At 41.8% G+C, this 12,965-nt stretch overlaps 2 protein-coding genes and 1 long non-coding RNA gene across 10 annotated transcripts; 2 read left to right on the top strand and 1 right to left on the bottom strand.

Moving 5' to 3' along the window:
* The first annotated feature begins 858 nt into the window (after window positions 1–858).
* LOC122410240 (protein FAM161A) lies at window positions 859–7,685 on the top strand. Of its 2 annotated transcripts, none has more exons than XM_043418373.1 (7): window positions 859–1,516; window positions 5,077–5,280; window positions 5,393–5,563; window positions 5,928–6,149; window positions 6,285–6,545; window positions 6,631–6,753; window positions 7,136–7,685. In XM_043418373.1, exons 1-7 carry the CDS (start codon window positions 942–944, stop codon window positions 7,674–7,676), a joined length of 2,097 nt encoding a protein of 698 aa, XP_043274308.1. In that variant the 5' UTR covers window positions 859–941; the 3' UTR covers window positions 7,677–7,685. The 2 variants fall into 2 exon arrangements, with proteins under 2 accessions (XP_043274308.1, XP_043274307.1); XM_043418372.1 differs by having other exon boundaries at window positions 6,631–6,765.
* Window positions 7,686–7,801: 116 nt separating this feature from the next.
* Window positions 7,802–10,586, bottom strand: LOC122410241 (melanization protease 1-like). 7 transcript variants are annotated; one of them, XM_043418376.1, is made up of 6 exons: window positions 10,321–10,586; window positions 10,045–10,229; window positions 9,441–9,643; window positions 9,049–9,346; window positions 8,711–8,982; window positions 7,802–8,605 (listed from the first exon to the last, which is right to left on the bottom strand). In XM_043418376.1, the coding sequence occupies exons 1-6, from the start codon at window positions 10,431–10,433 to the stop codon at window positions 8,258–8,260; spliced, it is 1,419 nt and encodes a 472-aa protein (XP_043274311.1). In that variant the 5' UTR covers window positions 10,434–10,586; the 3' UTR covers window positions 7,802–8,257. The 7 variants fall into 7 exon arrangements, with proteins under 7 accessions (XP_043274311.1, XP_043274309.1, XP_043274312.1 ...); XM_043418374.1 differs by having other exon boundaries at window positions 9,916–10,229; window positions 10,321–10,562; XM_043418377.1 differs by having other exon boundaries at window positions 9,441–9,622; window positions 10,321–10,562.
* LOC122410247 (uncharacterized) lies at window positions 9,622–11,020 on the top strand. Its single transcript, XR_006260884.1, has 2 exons — window positions 9,622–9,769; window positions 9,858–11,020. It is a non-coding gene; the product is annotated as an uncharacterized lncRNA (long non-coding RNA).
* Window positions 11,021–12,965: the final 1,945 nt, after the last annotated feature.

Genomic DNA, 12,965 nt, shown 5'->3' with positions numbered 1-12,965 from the left:
GTTTATGTGTGCGGTGTAGCACGGTAAGGTGCGGCGCAGCGGGGATTACGGGAGGAAGAACTGAGTATCGCGGTAACGGCATAAACAAGTAACCTACCTGCGCCTGACGATGAGCGTCAGGCAGCAAAACAATAATATTGCGTGTGCCGGTGGTTGATTTTAGTGAAATTTATCAAATGGAGTGTAGAATAGGAGCTGCGCAATTCTATTTGATCGTCAGTGAATACACAAAATCTAATATAAAATTCGTTCGAATAATGTCAATTGTTTTGTTTTCTGAATGCGATTTTTTCGATCATAACTATCGAGATTAGTCATTTTCGACGAAAAGAATGAAGATCCCAACTTCTTTATCTTCCAGGAGATATTAAAAAGCTTAAAATGATTGCTCGAATAATCGATTAACGGACTCCACTTTTTTAAGGTACATCTTCGCGGTTACGTAGAGCGAAAGTAATTTTTGGTTTTTGACGACAATCGAGCCAGATGATCGATCGGATCGTTCATCTCTCAATAAACGTCTCAATAGATCGAATTTAATAAACCTTGTTTCATAGAGGACGACGGTGTCACACAAACTTAAATTTTTTCGTGATTGGTTAAATTTAATTGCGGCTTCCAAATTAGGAGTGAAGTGTTCGAAACGTGAAGTGATTCTTAAGATTTATCCGAGAAAATAAAGTCGTAAAAAGTTTGCATGAAATTCGGAAGTGACATCCCATCGCGGGAGCCACCGAGCTCTTGGTACTGCCTTCGAGGTCACCATGGTGACTCGTACACCAATGGGTCTGGTCATCGATTTGTTTGGCCGTCGCTTACCCGTGGGTGAAACTCGTATTTCGTCGAGATGTATGAAAGTCTCGAGGTTTACCCCGTCGGGAAGAGTAGCAATCAGGAAATCCGCAATTAAAAAGAGAAATAAAAGAAAATTTTGTTTAAAAATGTCAGAGCACCAGGGCTCGTCGTTCGTCGATTCGTGTGTGAAAGTGCCGGTAGACCCGTACAGTAGACAGCCGACACCTTCGTACGAGCGTCCGAGACTCGACAGAATTCAAAAACAAGGATCGAGCGTTAAGGGGCGGAAAATAAACTTCGCAGGCCGAAACGCTTCGGCGGAGAAAGATTCGAGTCCCGGCGGCTCGCTGGAAAATCTTCTCGAATTTCTCGACAGCATTCCCGACTACGACGAAATTCACCATTTGTCGAATGAACAGTTCAAACGCAAACTCGACTATTTGAAACGAAAGCAAAGACTGCTGTTGAAAAATTTGCGCAATTGCTTGGACGAGGCTGAGACGTTGAACGGAAATAAAAATGTTGCCGTTGATCTCCGGCCCGCCAACAGGACCCAACTCGATTCCAATAAAACGAACGTTAAACACCGGCTTCCCGAGGCCGATTTGAAACTCAGTGGGAAAAAGTGCAGCCTCGAGGACTCCAGAGTCGACAGCCCTCTTCTATTCTCGACTGGCACTTTTGCCGGACTCGCCCAAGACCAGGATCTCTTGACTTATCGGTATCAACTTTTGTTATTCCTCGCTATATAATCGTGTCAAAACCCGAGCCCTCCATTTTTTTACGTCAAACGATAAAATTTGATCTCACCTTTTTAACCCTCTCAGACCGAGGCCTATTTCGCGTTGAATGAAAATTATTTCCTTCATAATTTTATCTCAAAGTGCTTTCTAGTTTACCAAGTCACTCTGCAATGCAGTTTTTTGTTGGGATAAATACGAATTTTTAAATGTACTTGGGGCCTGAAACCAGAAAAATTTACGAATTAATCTAGCACCTAACACCTTAAGAGTATGGATCAGTCGACTAACCTCACGTCCTCACGTGGAATTTTCGAAATCGAAATTCTTTGACACAGTTTGATCGATTAAAAAAAGGCTCTGTCAGCCCACGCAGAACGGTGGCAAAAATCGATTGACAGAGCCTTTTTTTAATCGGTCAAACTGTGTCAAAGAATTTCGATTTCGAAATTTGCAACTATCTCTCTCTCTCTCTCACTCACGGTTGCGATATACCGACTGATCCATCCTCTTAAATACATCATATTTTAGCTTCCCTTTGAACAAGTACAACGGCCAAATGTTTTTTCTTTCAATTTAGTGGTATACAATTTTTTTTCGTTTGTCATTTTTTTTAAAAGTTTTTGTAATCTTAATTTTATTGGTCGCAATTTCTTTTTGTAATGTTTTTTCTTTGTATTTTTTGTGGTTGTAATTTTTTGCATCCTTATTTTCTTCTTTTGTATTTTATTTTATTTTTTTTTCGTAATTCGATGTGCTTGGCAACTTCTGCATTTATTTCACAACGTTTTGTTTCTTTAATTGAAAATCTTACAAACATCGATTTCCACGATTTTACCGGTGACTGCCCTAAGGGCATAAAAATTTACTTGTCTCTAGTTTTTAGCTTCCCTTTTAACGGATGTGACGTTCGAAGCATGAAAAACAAATGTGTATGTACTCACTTTTCTTTTGCGATAACTCAAGCACGTTTTCACACAGCGCCAACTCAACACGAAACGCCGGCTTCATATTGATATTCGATGGGTTCATTTTTTTTGTTGAAAATTAAATTAGAGCCTTGGGACCATTTATTCCACCTAGCTCGTATAGATTAACAAGACCATGGGTTTAAATCGAGAATACTTAAGGCCTTAGGCCACTTAGGATTTTTGCGATATATTGATTTTTGGCCAAATGGCGCCCTTCTAAAGTGGAAAGTGAAGATCTTGAGAAACTTGAGAACTGAAGAATTGTCAGATAATTGTTAATAACGAATGAACTACGCAATATAAAAAAAAAATCCTACGTACTTCCATAGACAATGTATTTTTCAAGATATTTTGAAAATTTCAAGTTAATCGGTTGAAAATTGCCTGAGTTATGAGTCCGGCCAACTTGAAAAGTTGAGCCATCGCAAAAACGCTGCACAGCCGCCATTTTGCACTAAATCGTTTCAAAAAAATTATTGTAAGCAGTCACTGATATGAATAATAAAATCACGTTTTTGTTATCTCGATTTAATTTGTAGTATTTCTGAAAAAAATTCCCAAAAAGCCTATTTTTTTCGGCCTCTAGAGTGGCCTAAGGCCTTAAGGCATTCCTTTGGTAACCGTATTTTATAGTGGCGCGAATTGGGGCACTCGAAATTTGGACTGATTCCTAATCTCTGAGAAGTCCTTTTTTCCTATCTGTGAGACAGTTTGTGTCAGGAATTTAGAATTATTTAGTATGTGAATTATCGAATAGAAATGTGGCGGTGACGGAATCTCCATGAGCTCCCGTATAAATTATACGATTTTTCAAGTCTTAATTCTTCATTGAATGTTCGATAACCTGACCTGAAATTTCGCCAATCTATTCGCGTGCATTTTCACTCTTGTAATGAAAAATCAGTTTGTAGAATATTCGGGTTCGTGAAAGGAACGCCTTAAATTTTTTATTTCACGAATCATTGATGCAGATTGAAAAACACTAAGAACTGCAAATTAGGCAGGTAAAAGAATTGGAGAATTACTGAAATTGTTGGAGAGATTTTTCATATCATTTCGTTGAACTCCAACCTTGCAAACTTCAGTCTCATTATTTATTGCAAATATTTACCTGACGAAATATTTAACTGAGGTTTTTACCTCAGTTACTTTATGAAAAATGAAAAATCATCACATTTTGATTTTAGAGTGACTCGATGATTTTTGAGTTTGTGATGCAGGGCACATAAAAGTAAAAATGAACGGGAAAATTAAATAAAATTTAAAAAAACTCACATTATTGATAACACTGTTCGCGCGTCATTAATCAATTTTTCCAAGATTCTTAAAGTTTATCTCTTGCTTCATGAGTTCAATCTAATTTTGCTTGATGGCAGTTAGAACCCCGAGCTTATTGACCGATGCAGTTTTTTTGACGGTCGTTTGACTAATCAAAAAAAGGCTCTGTCAGCGGACGCGAAAAGATGGCAAAAATACGCTGACAGGGGCTTTTTTTTATTGATCGAACCGTGTCGAACATATTCAATTTCGAAAATTGCAGCTATCTCTCTCGCACTCACAGTGGCGAGATAGCGATTGCTCCATCACCTTAAGGTAACTCCTGTACTGCATGCTAGTCGAATGAGTGCTAAATTTTCAAAACCCTTTTAGACCAAGTTCAACGTACCGATTAAACTTATTGTTAGCATATATGTATTCAAGCATATTTTATTAACGTGAAAAAGTATTAAAAATGATAATTTTGCAAAACTGTCAACTGATAGATGCAAATTACCATGATGACACATTTTCACAGGTATTTTTCAAAGAATCATCTCTATTTTTTAACCGATTTTATTGCACCAAGTCTCATTTTGTTCCTCAACTGATCCTCTACGAATTAACCGCGTACATTTTCCTTTAAACTCATTCCTGAGAGAAATTTCGAATGAAAAAGTTTTTTCACTCAATGAACAATTAGCTGCAACAGTGAAACGATCGAGTTAAAAAACAACTACACGGTGGATTCATAGAGGACCAGTTGAGGAACAAAATGAGACTCGTTGCTGTAAAATCGATGAAAAAACGCAGATAATTCTTTGAAAAGTACCAGTGAAAATGTGTCAGCAGGGAAATTTGCATTTATCAATTGATGGTTTTGCAAAACTAGCGTTTTTAATATTTTTACATCTTAATAAGACACGCTGTAATACAAATCCTCTAACAATACATTTAATCGATACGTTAAACTTGGTCTAAAAGCGTATTGAATATTTAGCACTGATTTGACTAGCATGCAGTACAGGAGTTACCTTAAATTGGTATTTCAAATGACAGGATCGAGTAACGGCTCCCGGATCGATCGGACACGTCGAGCTCTTTCGCATTTCAACCAAAAGACTTGTGTCGTGAATTCCACAGGAGAAATGAACTCGAGAAATATCGAGTTCGTTGGCGATCTTGTAGATTTTTAAGAGGGACTAAAATGTTTCATAAATTCTCGTAGCTCGAATGCGATAAAAAAGTTGCGCGTTGTCTGACAAAAAAGTAGGATTCGAAGCAAAGGTACTAACCGGCGAAATGAATTTCAGGTGCAAGGACAAGGAGAAGGCGATGAAAACGATGCGAAACAGGGAAATACACTCGGCTGGAAAGAGCTGGAGCACGTGGAGCGATTCGAAAACTGAGAGCGTCGAGAGCGGCTCTGAAAGTAGCGCGGAGACGCGCAGTTTACCGCCGAACAGTCCGAAAAGGTGGCATCCCACGGTCCCAAAGCCCTTCCGATTTGCCGTCAGGTATTCAACGAATGTAAAAATGTCGGAATTTTAGCATTGGGACTCTCTTGATCGCGTCGATTTTAATTGCCTTTAAAAAAAAAAAAGTCACTTTAATTATTTATGGATTCAGGGACGAAGCAGAAAAATACATGTCGGTGACAGAGATGGAGGCCGAAGGACGCTCGTTGCGCGACGTTGACAAGAGTAAATGTTCGTACCCGAAGAAACGGAGATTCAGGCCGATTCCACTTACCTCCAGGATACCATTGTACGATAAGCTGATGGCTGCGAAGGAAGAACGGTCCGAGACACGAATAGTATTAGTAGCCAATGCCTCGAACGACCCTAGCGGATTTTGTGACCAGTTTTTTGTGGTCGGAATTGAGCTAGTCGCTTTTGTATAAAATTAGATCCGTTATTCGTAATCAGAGTTGGAATTTTCGAGTTTCCACTACGATTTCTTGACCGGAACGACCGACGTGCATGCCCAATATCCAGCTCAGTTCGGCCACAAATGACTGGTCAACCTTTGTACAAAAACAACCAGAAAGCTGGTCACAAAATCCGCCAGGGGATGCTTCGATTATTATTGTTAATATTTTCCTAACGCGTATAGCTATTTCTGAAAAATTTTGAAAAAATGGCGGGCTTGCTGGGGTTTTCAGAAGTCGAATGATCCGTGAGGAAAGTGCTTGGAGTTTAATGGCCCAGGTTAAACCCTTCAGACTCGAATGCGAGCGCAGAGCTGGCAAAGCGATAAGTCGATCGAGTCCTGAGCTTTGCTCGAGAAGCGCGCGTTCGACGTCGAGATTCAGAGCGAAACCGGTGCCGAAAAATCTCTTTGGCACCCAAGTCTACGATCGCATGTTGGAGGATGAGTATTATCGGTGAGTGCTCGTGTCAAAACGACCGGAGCAGGTCGTCACAGTCTGAGAATGGAAGAAAATTAGAGCAACATAGAGACGGCGAAATGTAGAACGTTCATTATTTAGCTGATGGAAAGTATTTACTTTTTGTTTCAGACAATTGCAGAAAAAGGTGAGAGCCGCCGAGTTGCTGAAATCGGCGTCGCTGCCGCCGTCGATGGCTCGTCGGGAACGCGTCAAATCGACGATTCTCCAATCGCCAAATTACGTGGACGAGAAGGAGGGCGATGATGGGGGCGATAACATAGAAATTTGCAGCGCAACTCCCGTAACGTCCGAAAGATCGAGATCCGCGATGACGGAACTCTCCTCACGGGGAAACAATCTTGCGGCCATTCTGCGCTGCCAGGCGTCTCGGTGAATTGAAATTTTTTGTAAAAACAAAGGTAAAATCTCATCCCTCGATACGTCAACCGAAAATGACGATTTTTCGCTTTTGCAGTGACAAACTGGAGAGAGAAATCCGTGCTAAAATGGAGGAGGAACATCGAGAACGCATGATGAAGCTCAGATCGGATTTGATCGGGCGCAAACCCGCCTGGAGGGCACTGAGACAAGCCGCAAGGTACGAGGAAACGTATGTAGCAACCGATTAGTTTATATTTGCGTAGAGCACCAAACAGGATTGGGAATATTCAGTTATTTTTGTTTATTGTACTCGAATTCTTCCAATTAACGTTCCCCAGATTCAGGTTAATCCCCTCGATTTTGACGACAGTTGACACTCTTCTCACTCGTACTTAGATAGAAAATTTATGGGAATTCCGTACCTAGTTTTGAGCGAATGGAATGCAAGCTTTGGAATCACGTAACCGCGCCGCTAGAAAATCGCAATTTACAATTTCAACGTTATCGCTCTTATGAAAGTAACCGAAGACGACTGATCCTCGCCACGAAGAACGAGCAGTTGCATCGCCCAGTTGAAACAAAAGTTTATTCGTGTACAGGCAGGAGCACGAGAGAGACTTGGATTTTCGGACGTGTTTGCGCCGGGACGAGGCTCGAGAGCAAGCGGAGCGTCATCGCCTCGAGATGGAAATGATGCTGCGTCGCGTTACGGATATACCGACGCTGTTCGAGCGACACTCCCAGAGTTACCAGGCCGTCAGGCAGCTGCAAACGAGGCAATCCCCGAAGTGCGTTTACAAGCTCAAGAAAAAGAAGAGGATAGCAAAGCGTCAGAATTCGAGCAGTCTGGAATCGGACGCCAGTCCGATGAGCGCCTCGAGGCCCGATTCGGGATCCCTGACGAGCAGCTCCGGTGCTCGCGCCTCAGCGAGCCGCTCTTCCAAGTCATCGAGTTCCCAAAAATCCGAAAGATCCACTCACAAATCGGACCTCTCTAGTGCTAATAAAAAGAAAAGCGATCGCGGTACATTGAGAGTTTCGATCAACGAAACAGCCGAGTTAATCGAAGATCGTCGAACCGAAAAGGAGGGACACGCTCTCGACAATAACGACTGCATTATCCACGATGGAAATAGCTGAAGTGAAAAACCCCACCGCGCACGTAACCGCACGTTTATTCTACTCGTGTTTTTCAAAATCATCGAATCCTCCACATTTTTTTCTTTTAGTCCAAACATTTGAGATAAACTTTTGAAAATTCATGGTACGAAGAACTGTTTTTTTTATTGTGGATACTAATTTGTCTCGAGTGTCAAGTGCAATATCCGAATATATCGATATACACGTTATTTGTGTCGACGTGATTTTATTAATTATTCTGAAACCCACGAAAACAAGAGAGAATCGTAAGAAAAGCGCTCGAATTGAGAATATTTATGAGTGAAAAAATGTTCCCATTGGCTTGAAGTAACGAGCAGAAAAATTTCGAACAATTATCGAGCCTCGATCACATTTTATTTAAAAATCCCGAGGTGGAGAGATCAAATCAGAGGCTCGAAAACCATTTAGCTTGCATCGACTTGCGTCGCAGCGACTTTCACCGGAGATATTTCGTGTTTGAAAATTTTCCGCATATTCTTCTTTTCCAATTCCAGAGTTGCTAAAATCGCCTCTCGATCACCTCGTGGCAGCTTGTCACAGAGTGTCAGTATTTGCGAGTTCTAATCTCTCATAGTGTCCAGGACCCAATCAAGGTAGTACGACAATTTGGTGTAAACACCAGGGAACCCTTCAATTCCGCAGCGCGTTGGTCCAAAGCTGACCAAGCCATGCTGTATGTATTTCGGAGCGCTGTTGTACAGTCCAGGTGATTGGAGGGGACCGCCGCTGTCACCGAAGCAGGAATCAACGCCGTTGCTCCCGCCGGCGCACAGCTGTCGGAATCCGATCGTCGCAGTCTTTCGATAAGCCTCCGCGCACTGCTCGTTCGGCACGACACTGATGAAGGCTTGCAAAAGGTCCTGACTTTGAGGGCCTCTCTCGGTCGCGCCCCAGCCCGTTACCGTGACCTTGGAAGAGCGGGGGTGAGTAGGAAGAAAAAATAGACTCGATTTTCCGCATTCTAAAATGTCCAAGCCCTTTGAGCCTAATTTTACAGGATTTTCTGCAAGTACCTTTTTCTGAACGATCGTCGCAGCGGCTCCGATGGGTAAACAAATCGGTCGAACACTCGCCGGTCGAAAATCCGCGTCGTTATCGATACGAATGAGGGCAATGTCATTTTTGAGATTGCTCCTCGAGTATCGGGGATGCGGGTGCGTGCTCTCGACCCCAAAGTCTTGGTATCTCTCGGCACACACGACTTCCAACCCGTCCTCGCCCTTGTCGCAATCCCGCTCTTTGCTTATGTCGTGATCCCCGACCCTTACGCCGGACAAGACGAGACCTGGAGGACGCGGAGTGGCGCGATAACAACGAGGATTTTTATAAGGATTGAACGCGCGAGACTCACCGGCGGGTAACTGGGAGACGCAATGAGCGGCCGTGAGGATGTATCTCTTGTTGATGACGCTTCCGCCGCAGCGGAACTCGTAAGTCGAACCGATTTTGTACGCGATCAGAGCCATCCATGGGTAATCGAAGACGCTAGTTTTGTTGCCGTTTAATATTTTCCCCTGTGTTATAGGACCGCAAAGCGCGTGCTCGAGGAGTCTGAGATTCGGGTGCGCAGTCACGTCCGGAGGCGATGGAGGGCTCGCCGAGTCCTCGTCATTGCTCGCACCGACCAACGGGCTTGTCGTGCCCGCTCGCTGTGCTCGGCAGAACGTTTTCGCACGATTAAATCACAAAATTCGCTCGGTGCTTCGCTCACACGAATAAAGATCAAATCGAACACGCATATACCTCGCTCTCGCAGCACACTTTTGGCGAATTACCATCGAAACCGCACTGCGAGGATCTCAGGAGTTCGAGAGCCTGCGGAGACAGGGGTCTGGGACCTCGGAGAACACTCATCAGGGCTGGACATTGTCTGATGTTGATGCACGTCCCGGATTGCTTCGAAGCTGTCGAGCAGTTTGCCTCTTCTGTGAAAAAAATCATAGATTCTGAAAAGAAAATCGAGGCATCTTTCAACCAATGTTTCGTAACGTCAACGGTGCATCTTAGCGTGAAAAACAACGGCTTCTTATCCGCTCGGAATTACTAGAGAATTTTCGATGCACAAACTGCAGGTGAGAATTGATTCACCGTGTTTATCGACTGCACGAAAAAATCACTTTTTCATTCCCCCTTAATAAAACATGCAAAATATTTCCTTAGGCTCACTACTGTCGTTGTTTTTATTACTCCGAGTTTCAAATACTCGATATTTGCTCACGTGAGTTTGATCCTGGGGAGTGGAGCACCGCGAGGATGACTAGACCGATCAACTTCATCGTCGGCGTAACGCTTCTCAGCATTGTGCACGAACTTGTATTTTTCCTCCCGTTCACTCGAGCATACGCACCTCTCGGATTCCTCGAATCGTTCTTTGCCCTGGACGAGAGCCTGCTTCGATATACGAGAGAGTAAACACTGGAATCCTCGAGAATATTTTTCAATCTGCTGTGACTTTGAGGATCTGAAGTTTCTTCGGTAAAGGTGTGAACATTTATGAAAGCCCAAGTCTGCGCGGAGAGGCGAGAGAGTCTTCTGAAAACCAGTTATCCGGCAGGTTTCTGCTCGTTTTTTTTTGTTTTCTAATTTGAGTTTAAACCGTATTGTTGTAGTTCGAACCACTTACATCCTTCTGGTCACAAAAGTTGCTCCGAACGAAAGAAATGCGTTGAAGACGAGAAAGAGGGAGGAGAGACAGGAGGAGGGAGAGAAAGAGATGAAAAAGCCAAGAGCGTTCATCTATGACGACGAATCGCTTATCACGCAACGAATAACTCATTAAAATGCGATGTGACACTCCGGGGAGCAACGATGCGGGAAAGATCTGCTGCCATCTGTGTCGCAGCCTTGACTGAGAACGCTCTTTCGTCTCTGGTTCGGAGAGACTGCTGCATTTTTGCATTTTATATCGAGAGAATAAAACGCATTAGCATAGCGGCGACATTGAATTCCGTAGCTGCGAACGAACGCGTCTACGCTACATCGATTGAATGAATTTTAAGCGGATTGAAAAACAGTGTTGTAAACATTCGCTAATTATTTTATTTTATTGTATTTATTTTTCGACCATTCGATCGTTTCGGGCAGATTCAGTTAACAGGGAAAATTGGGTCTAAAAATAAAAAAGCAGCGCAACGTATCTGTGGGAATGAAACTTCAAAATTAACATGTTTATTCATACACGATTGTGGAGTCATTTTTACAACTTTAATAGCCGATTAAGAAAATTATGAGATGGCGAAGTGCGTCGGTGCGCGCAAATAAGAGAATGTAGAAACGAAGGCCTCTTTAAATTACGGGAAATAATTAAAATGATTTGAAAAATTGTTTTCTTTTTTTTTCACGAGGAGTCGCGATTTAACGATACAGAATTATAAGTTGTATGTAAAACAAAAATGACGCGAGGAACGTACTTTTTTTAATCGCAGTCATATTCGACGATGGAAAATCTTCGTTGTGCTATTGTTCCTGCTTCGTGGGAAAATACTGATTTACGTTCCGTACTAGAAACATAAAGCATCATTTGATTTCTTAAAATCCATTAAGGTAGTTCATCCACGAAACGATTTTCTTAAGAAAGTCTTGAAATTTACTCAGTGTTTAAATGAGTAGTCGACTGACACGCATATCAAATTCTAAAGGGAAAAAATTCGAGACGATTGTCTTAAATAAAAATATATTACGTTTAAGATTGAACGAAACTGGTAATGAGCACTCGTATCAAGATTCGCTTATTTCGGCATTTCGTTTCTTCTTGGCTTGGCCCATTCCTGTCATAGCCTTCTGTCTTTTAATCAATACTTTTTTCTTGGTCCATTCTCCTTCGTTTTTTTCCTTTGCGAGTTCAGTCGGTGATAGGTCCCCGATTAATAAGTGGCTTGTAATTTCATTCGCCGTGAGATAAGTTGAAAAAATTTATTTGCAATTTCGAATTAATGACTGACATTAATTAAAAGTGATTATATCTTTAATTAGGGAGTAAAAATCGACCCAATTTATAAAATACGATTCTTCGGCTTTCCAATCGATTAATTCAACTCGATTTCCAATTTGAATGCCTCTCGCAGTGGTTTTTTTTTTCATTCACAAAATGAATTATAAAAAAAAACCAATCAATGGTAAAACAATCCGCGGTGAGAAGATTTTTCAGTCAACCCTAACGCAATTACTTCAAGATTCCTTACCGATATCGTAAAGACGCGCGAATGTTCACATAAACGGTTTCACACAAACAGACGTCACGAGCAATATACACCGATGCCGCGGGAAAGACCCAGCGGGACTCGGACTTTTTCAACTGTCAAGAAAGGCGATAACGGCTCGACGCCAAGTCTTAGAAGAAGAAACGAGCCCGTAAAAGAACACCGCGAATATGCCGGTTTTATGACGTCACAGACTTTTCAAACGGCTCTCACGGACAAACCAGTTCATTAAAAAATCTGAAAATTGGTCATCAATTTTTTTCGATTTTTCCCTTTCCATTGGTCCTTGTTGCGAGTCAATCCGTCCAGCCGATCCCGAGATTCTGTTAGCGTATTAAAATCCATCGTTTCGGGAACATTTTATTTCTCAGAGACAGAGGGCCGTGAGTTGAGCTTCTTTACTTTCGTACACGCTCACGAAATTCATGGCTTTTCTATTGAAATAATCGGAGACTCGATCGGAATGGAAAAATAATGAAATATTTTGATATTTATTGTGCGAAAAAATGTCCGATCATAAATAACTGCGTGACGGTCGGTGAGTCCGCTCGGTGCGCGGCCGGACTCGTATTCCAATTTTTAAGGAGGGTGGATCGCGACGATACAATGTTGCCATGGCTGAACCACGCTAAATACATTAAAAATTTCAAAATGATGAGAATTTCATAAAATTTGGTAAATGTATTCTTTAAAAATATATAAAATATACATTTTTTTAGATTTTTTACCACATAGCTCTCGAGTAATTCAACACTAAAGTTCACGTCTATAAGCAAAGAGTTTGCATACATCTCGTGCGCATAAGAAGTTCGATTTGACGCTCAATTATTCGATAACGATGTGGTAAAAAAATGTTGAAAAAAATTGTATTTGTATACTTGATGCCGAAGAATGTTATCACCAAATTTGATCAAATTCTGATTATTTTTATTTCGTGATCCACCCTCCTTAAGGAGTTTCGGTACAAAAGTCAAAATATTAAGAAATTGATCAAATTTGGTGATAATGTTCTTCAACATCAAGTGCGAAAACACAGATTTTTTCAAAATTTTCTTCTACTTAGTTATCG

Source organism: Venturia canescens, chromosome 4 (genome assembly GCF_019457755.1).
Source record: "Venturia canescens isolate UGA chromosome 4, ASM1945775v1, whole genome shotgun sequence".
NCBI lineage: Eukaryota > Metazoa > Arthropoda > Insecta > Hymenoptera > Ichneumonidae > Venturia > Venturia canescens.
The sequence above is the reverse complement of the archived record's forward strand: the minus strand, read 5'-3'. Positions and strand labels throughout refer to the sequence as shown.

Coding starts and splice junctions, on each gene's coding strand:
- LOC122410240 (XM_043418372.1), top strand. CDS start 942: ATGTCAGAGCACCAGGGCTCGTCGTTCGTCGATTCGTGTGTGAAAGTG. Junction 1,517..5,076: donor CAGGATCTCTTGACTTATCG/GTATCAACTTTT, acceptor AATGAATTTCAG/GTGCAAGGACAAGGAGAAGG. Junction 6,150..6,284: donor TTGGAGGATGAGTATTATCG/GTGAGTGCTCGT, acceptor TTTTTGTTTCAG/ACAATTGCAGAAAAAGGTGA.
- LOC122410241 (XM_043418374.1), bottom strand. CDS start 10,433: ATGAACGCTCTTGGCTTTTTCATCTCTTTCTCTCCCTCCTCCTGTCTC. Junction 10,230..10,320: donor ACTTTTGTGACCAGAAGGAT/GTAAGTGGTTCG, acceptor ACTGGTTTTCAG/AAGACTCTCTCGCCTCTCCG. Junction 8,606..8,710: donor CGACGATCGTTCAGAAAAAG/GTACTTGCAGAA, acceptor CGCTCTTCCAAG/GTCACGGTAACGGGCTGGGG.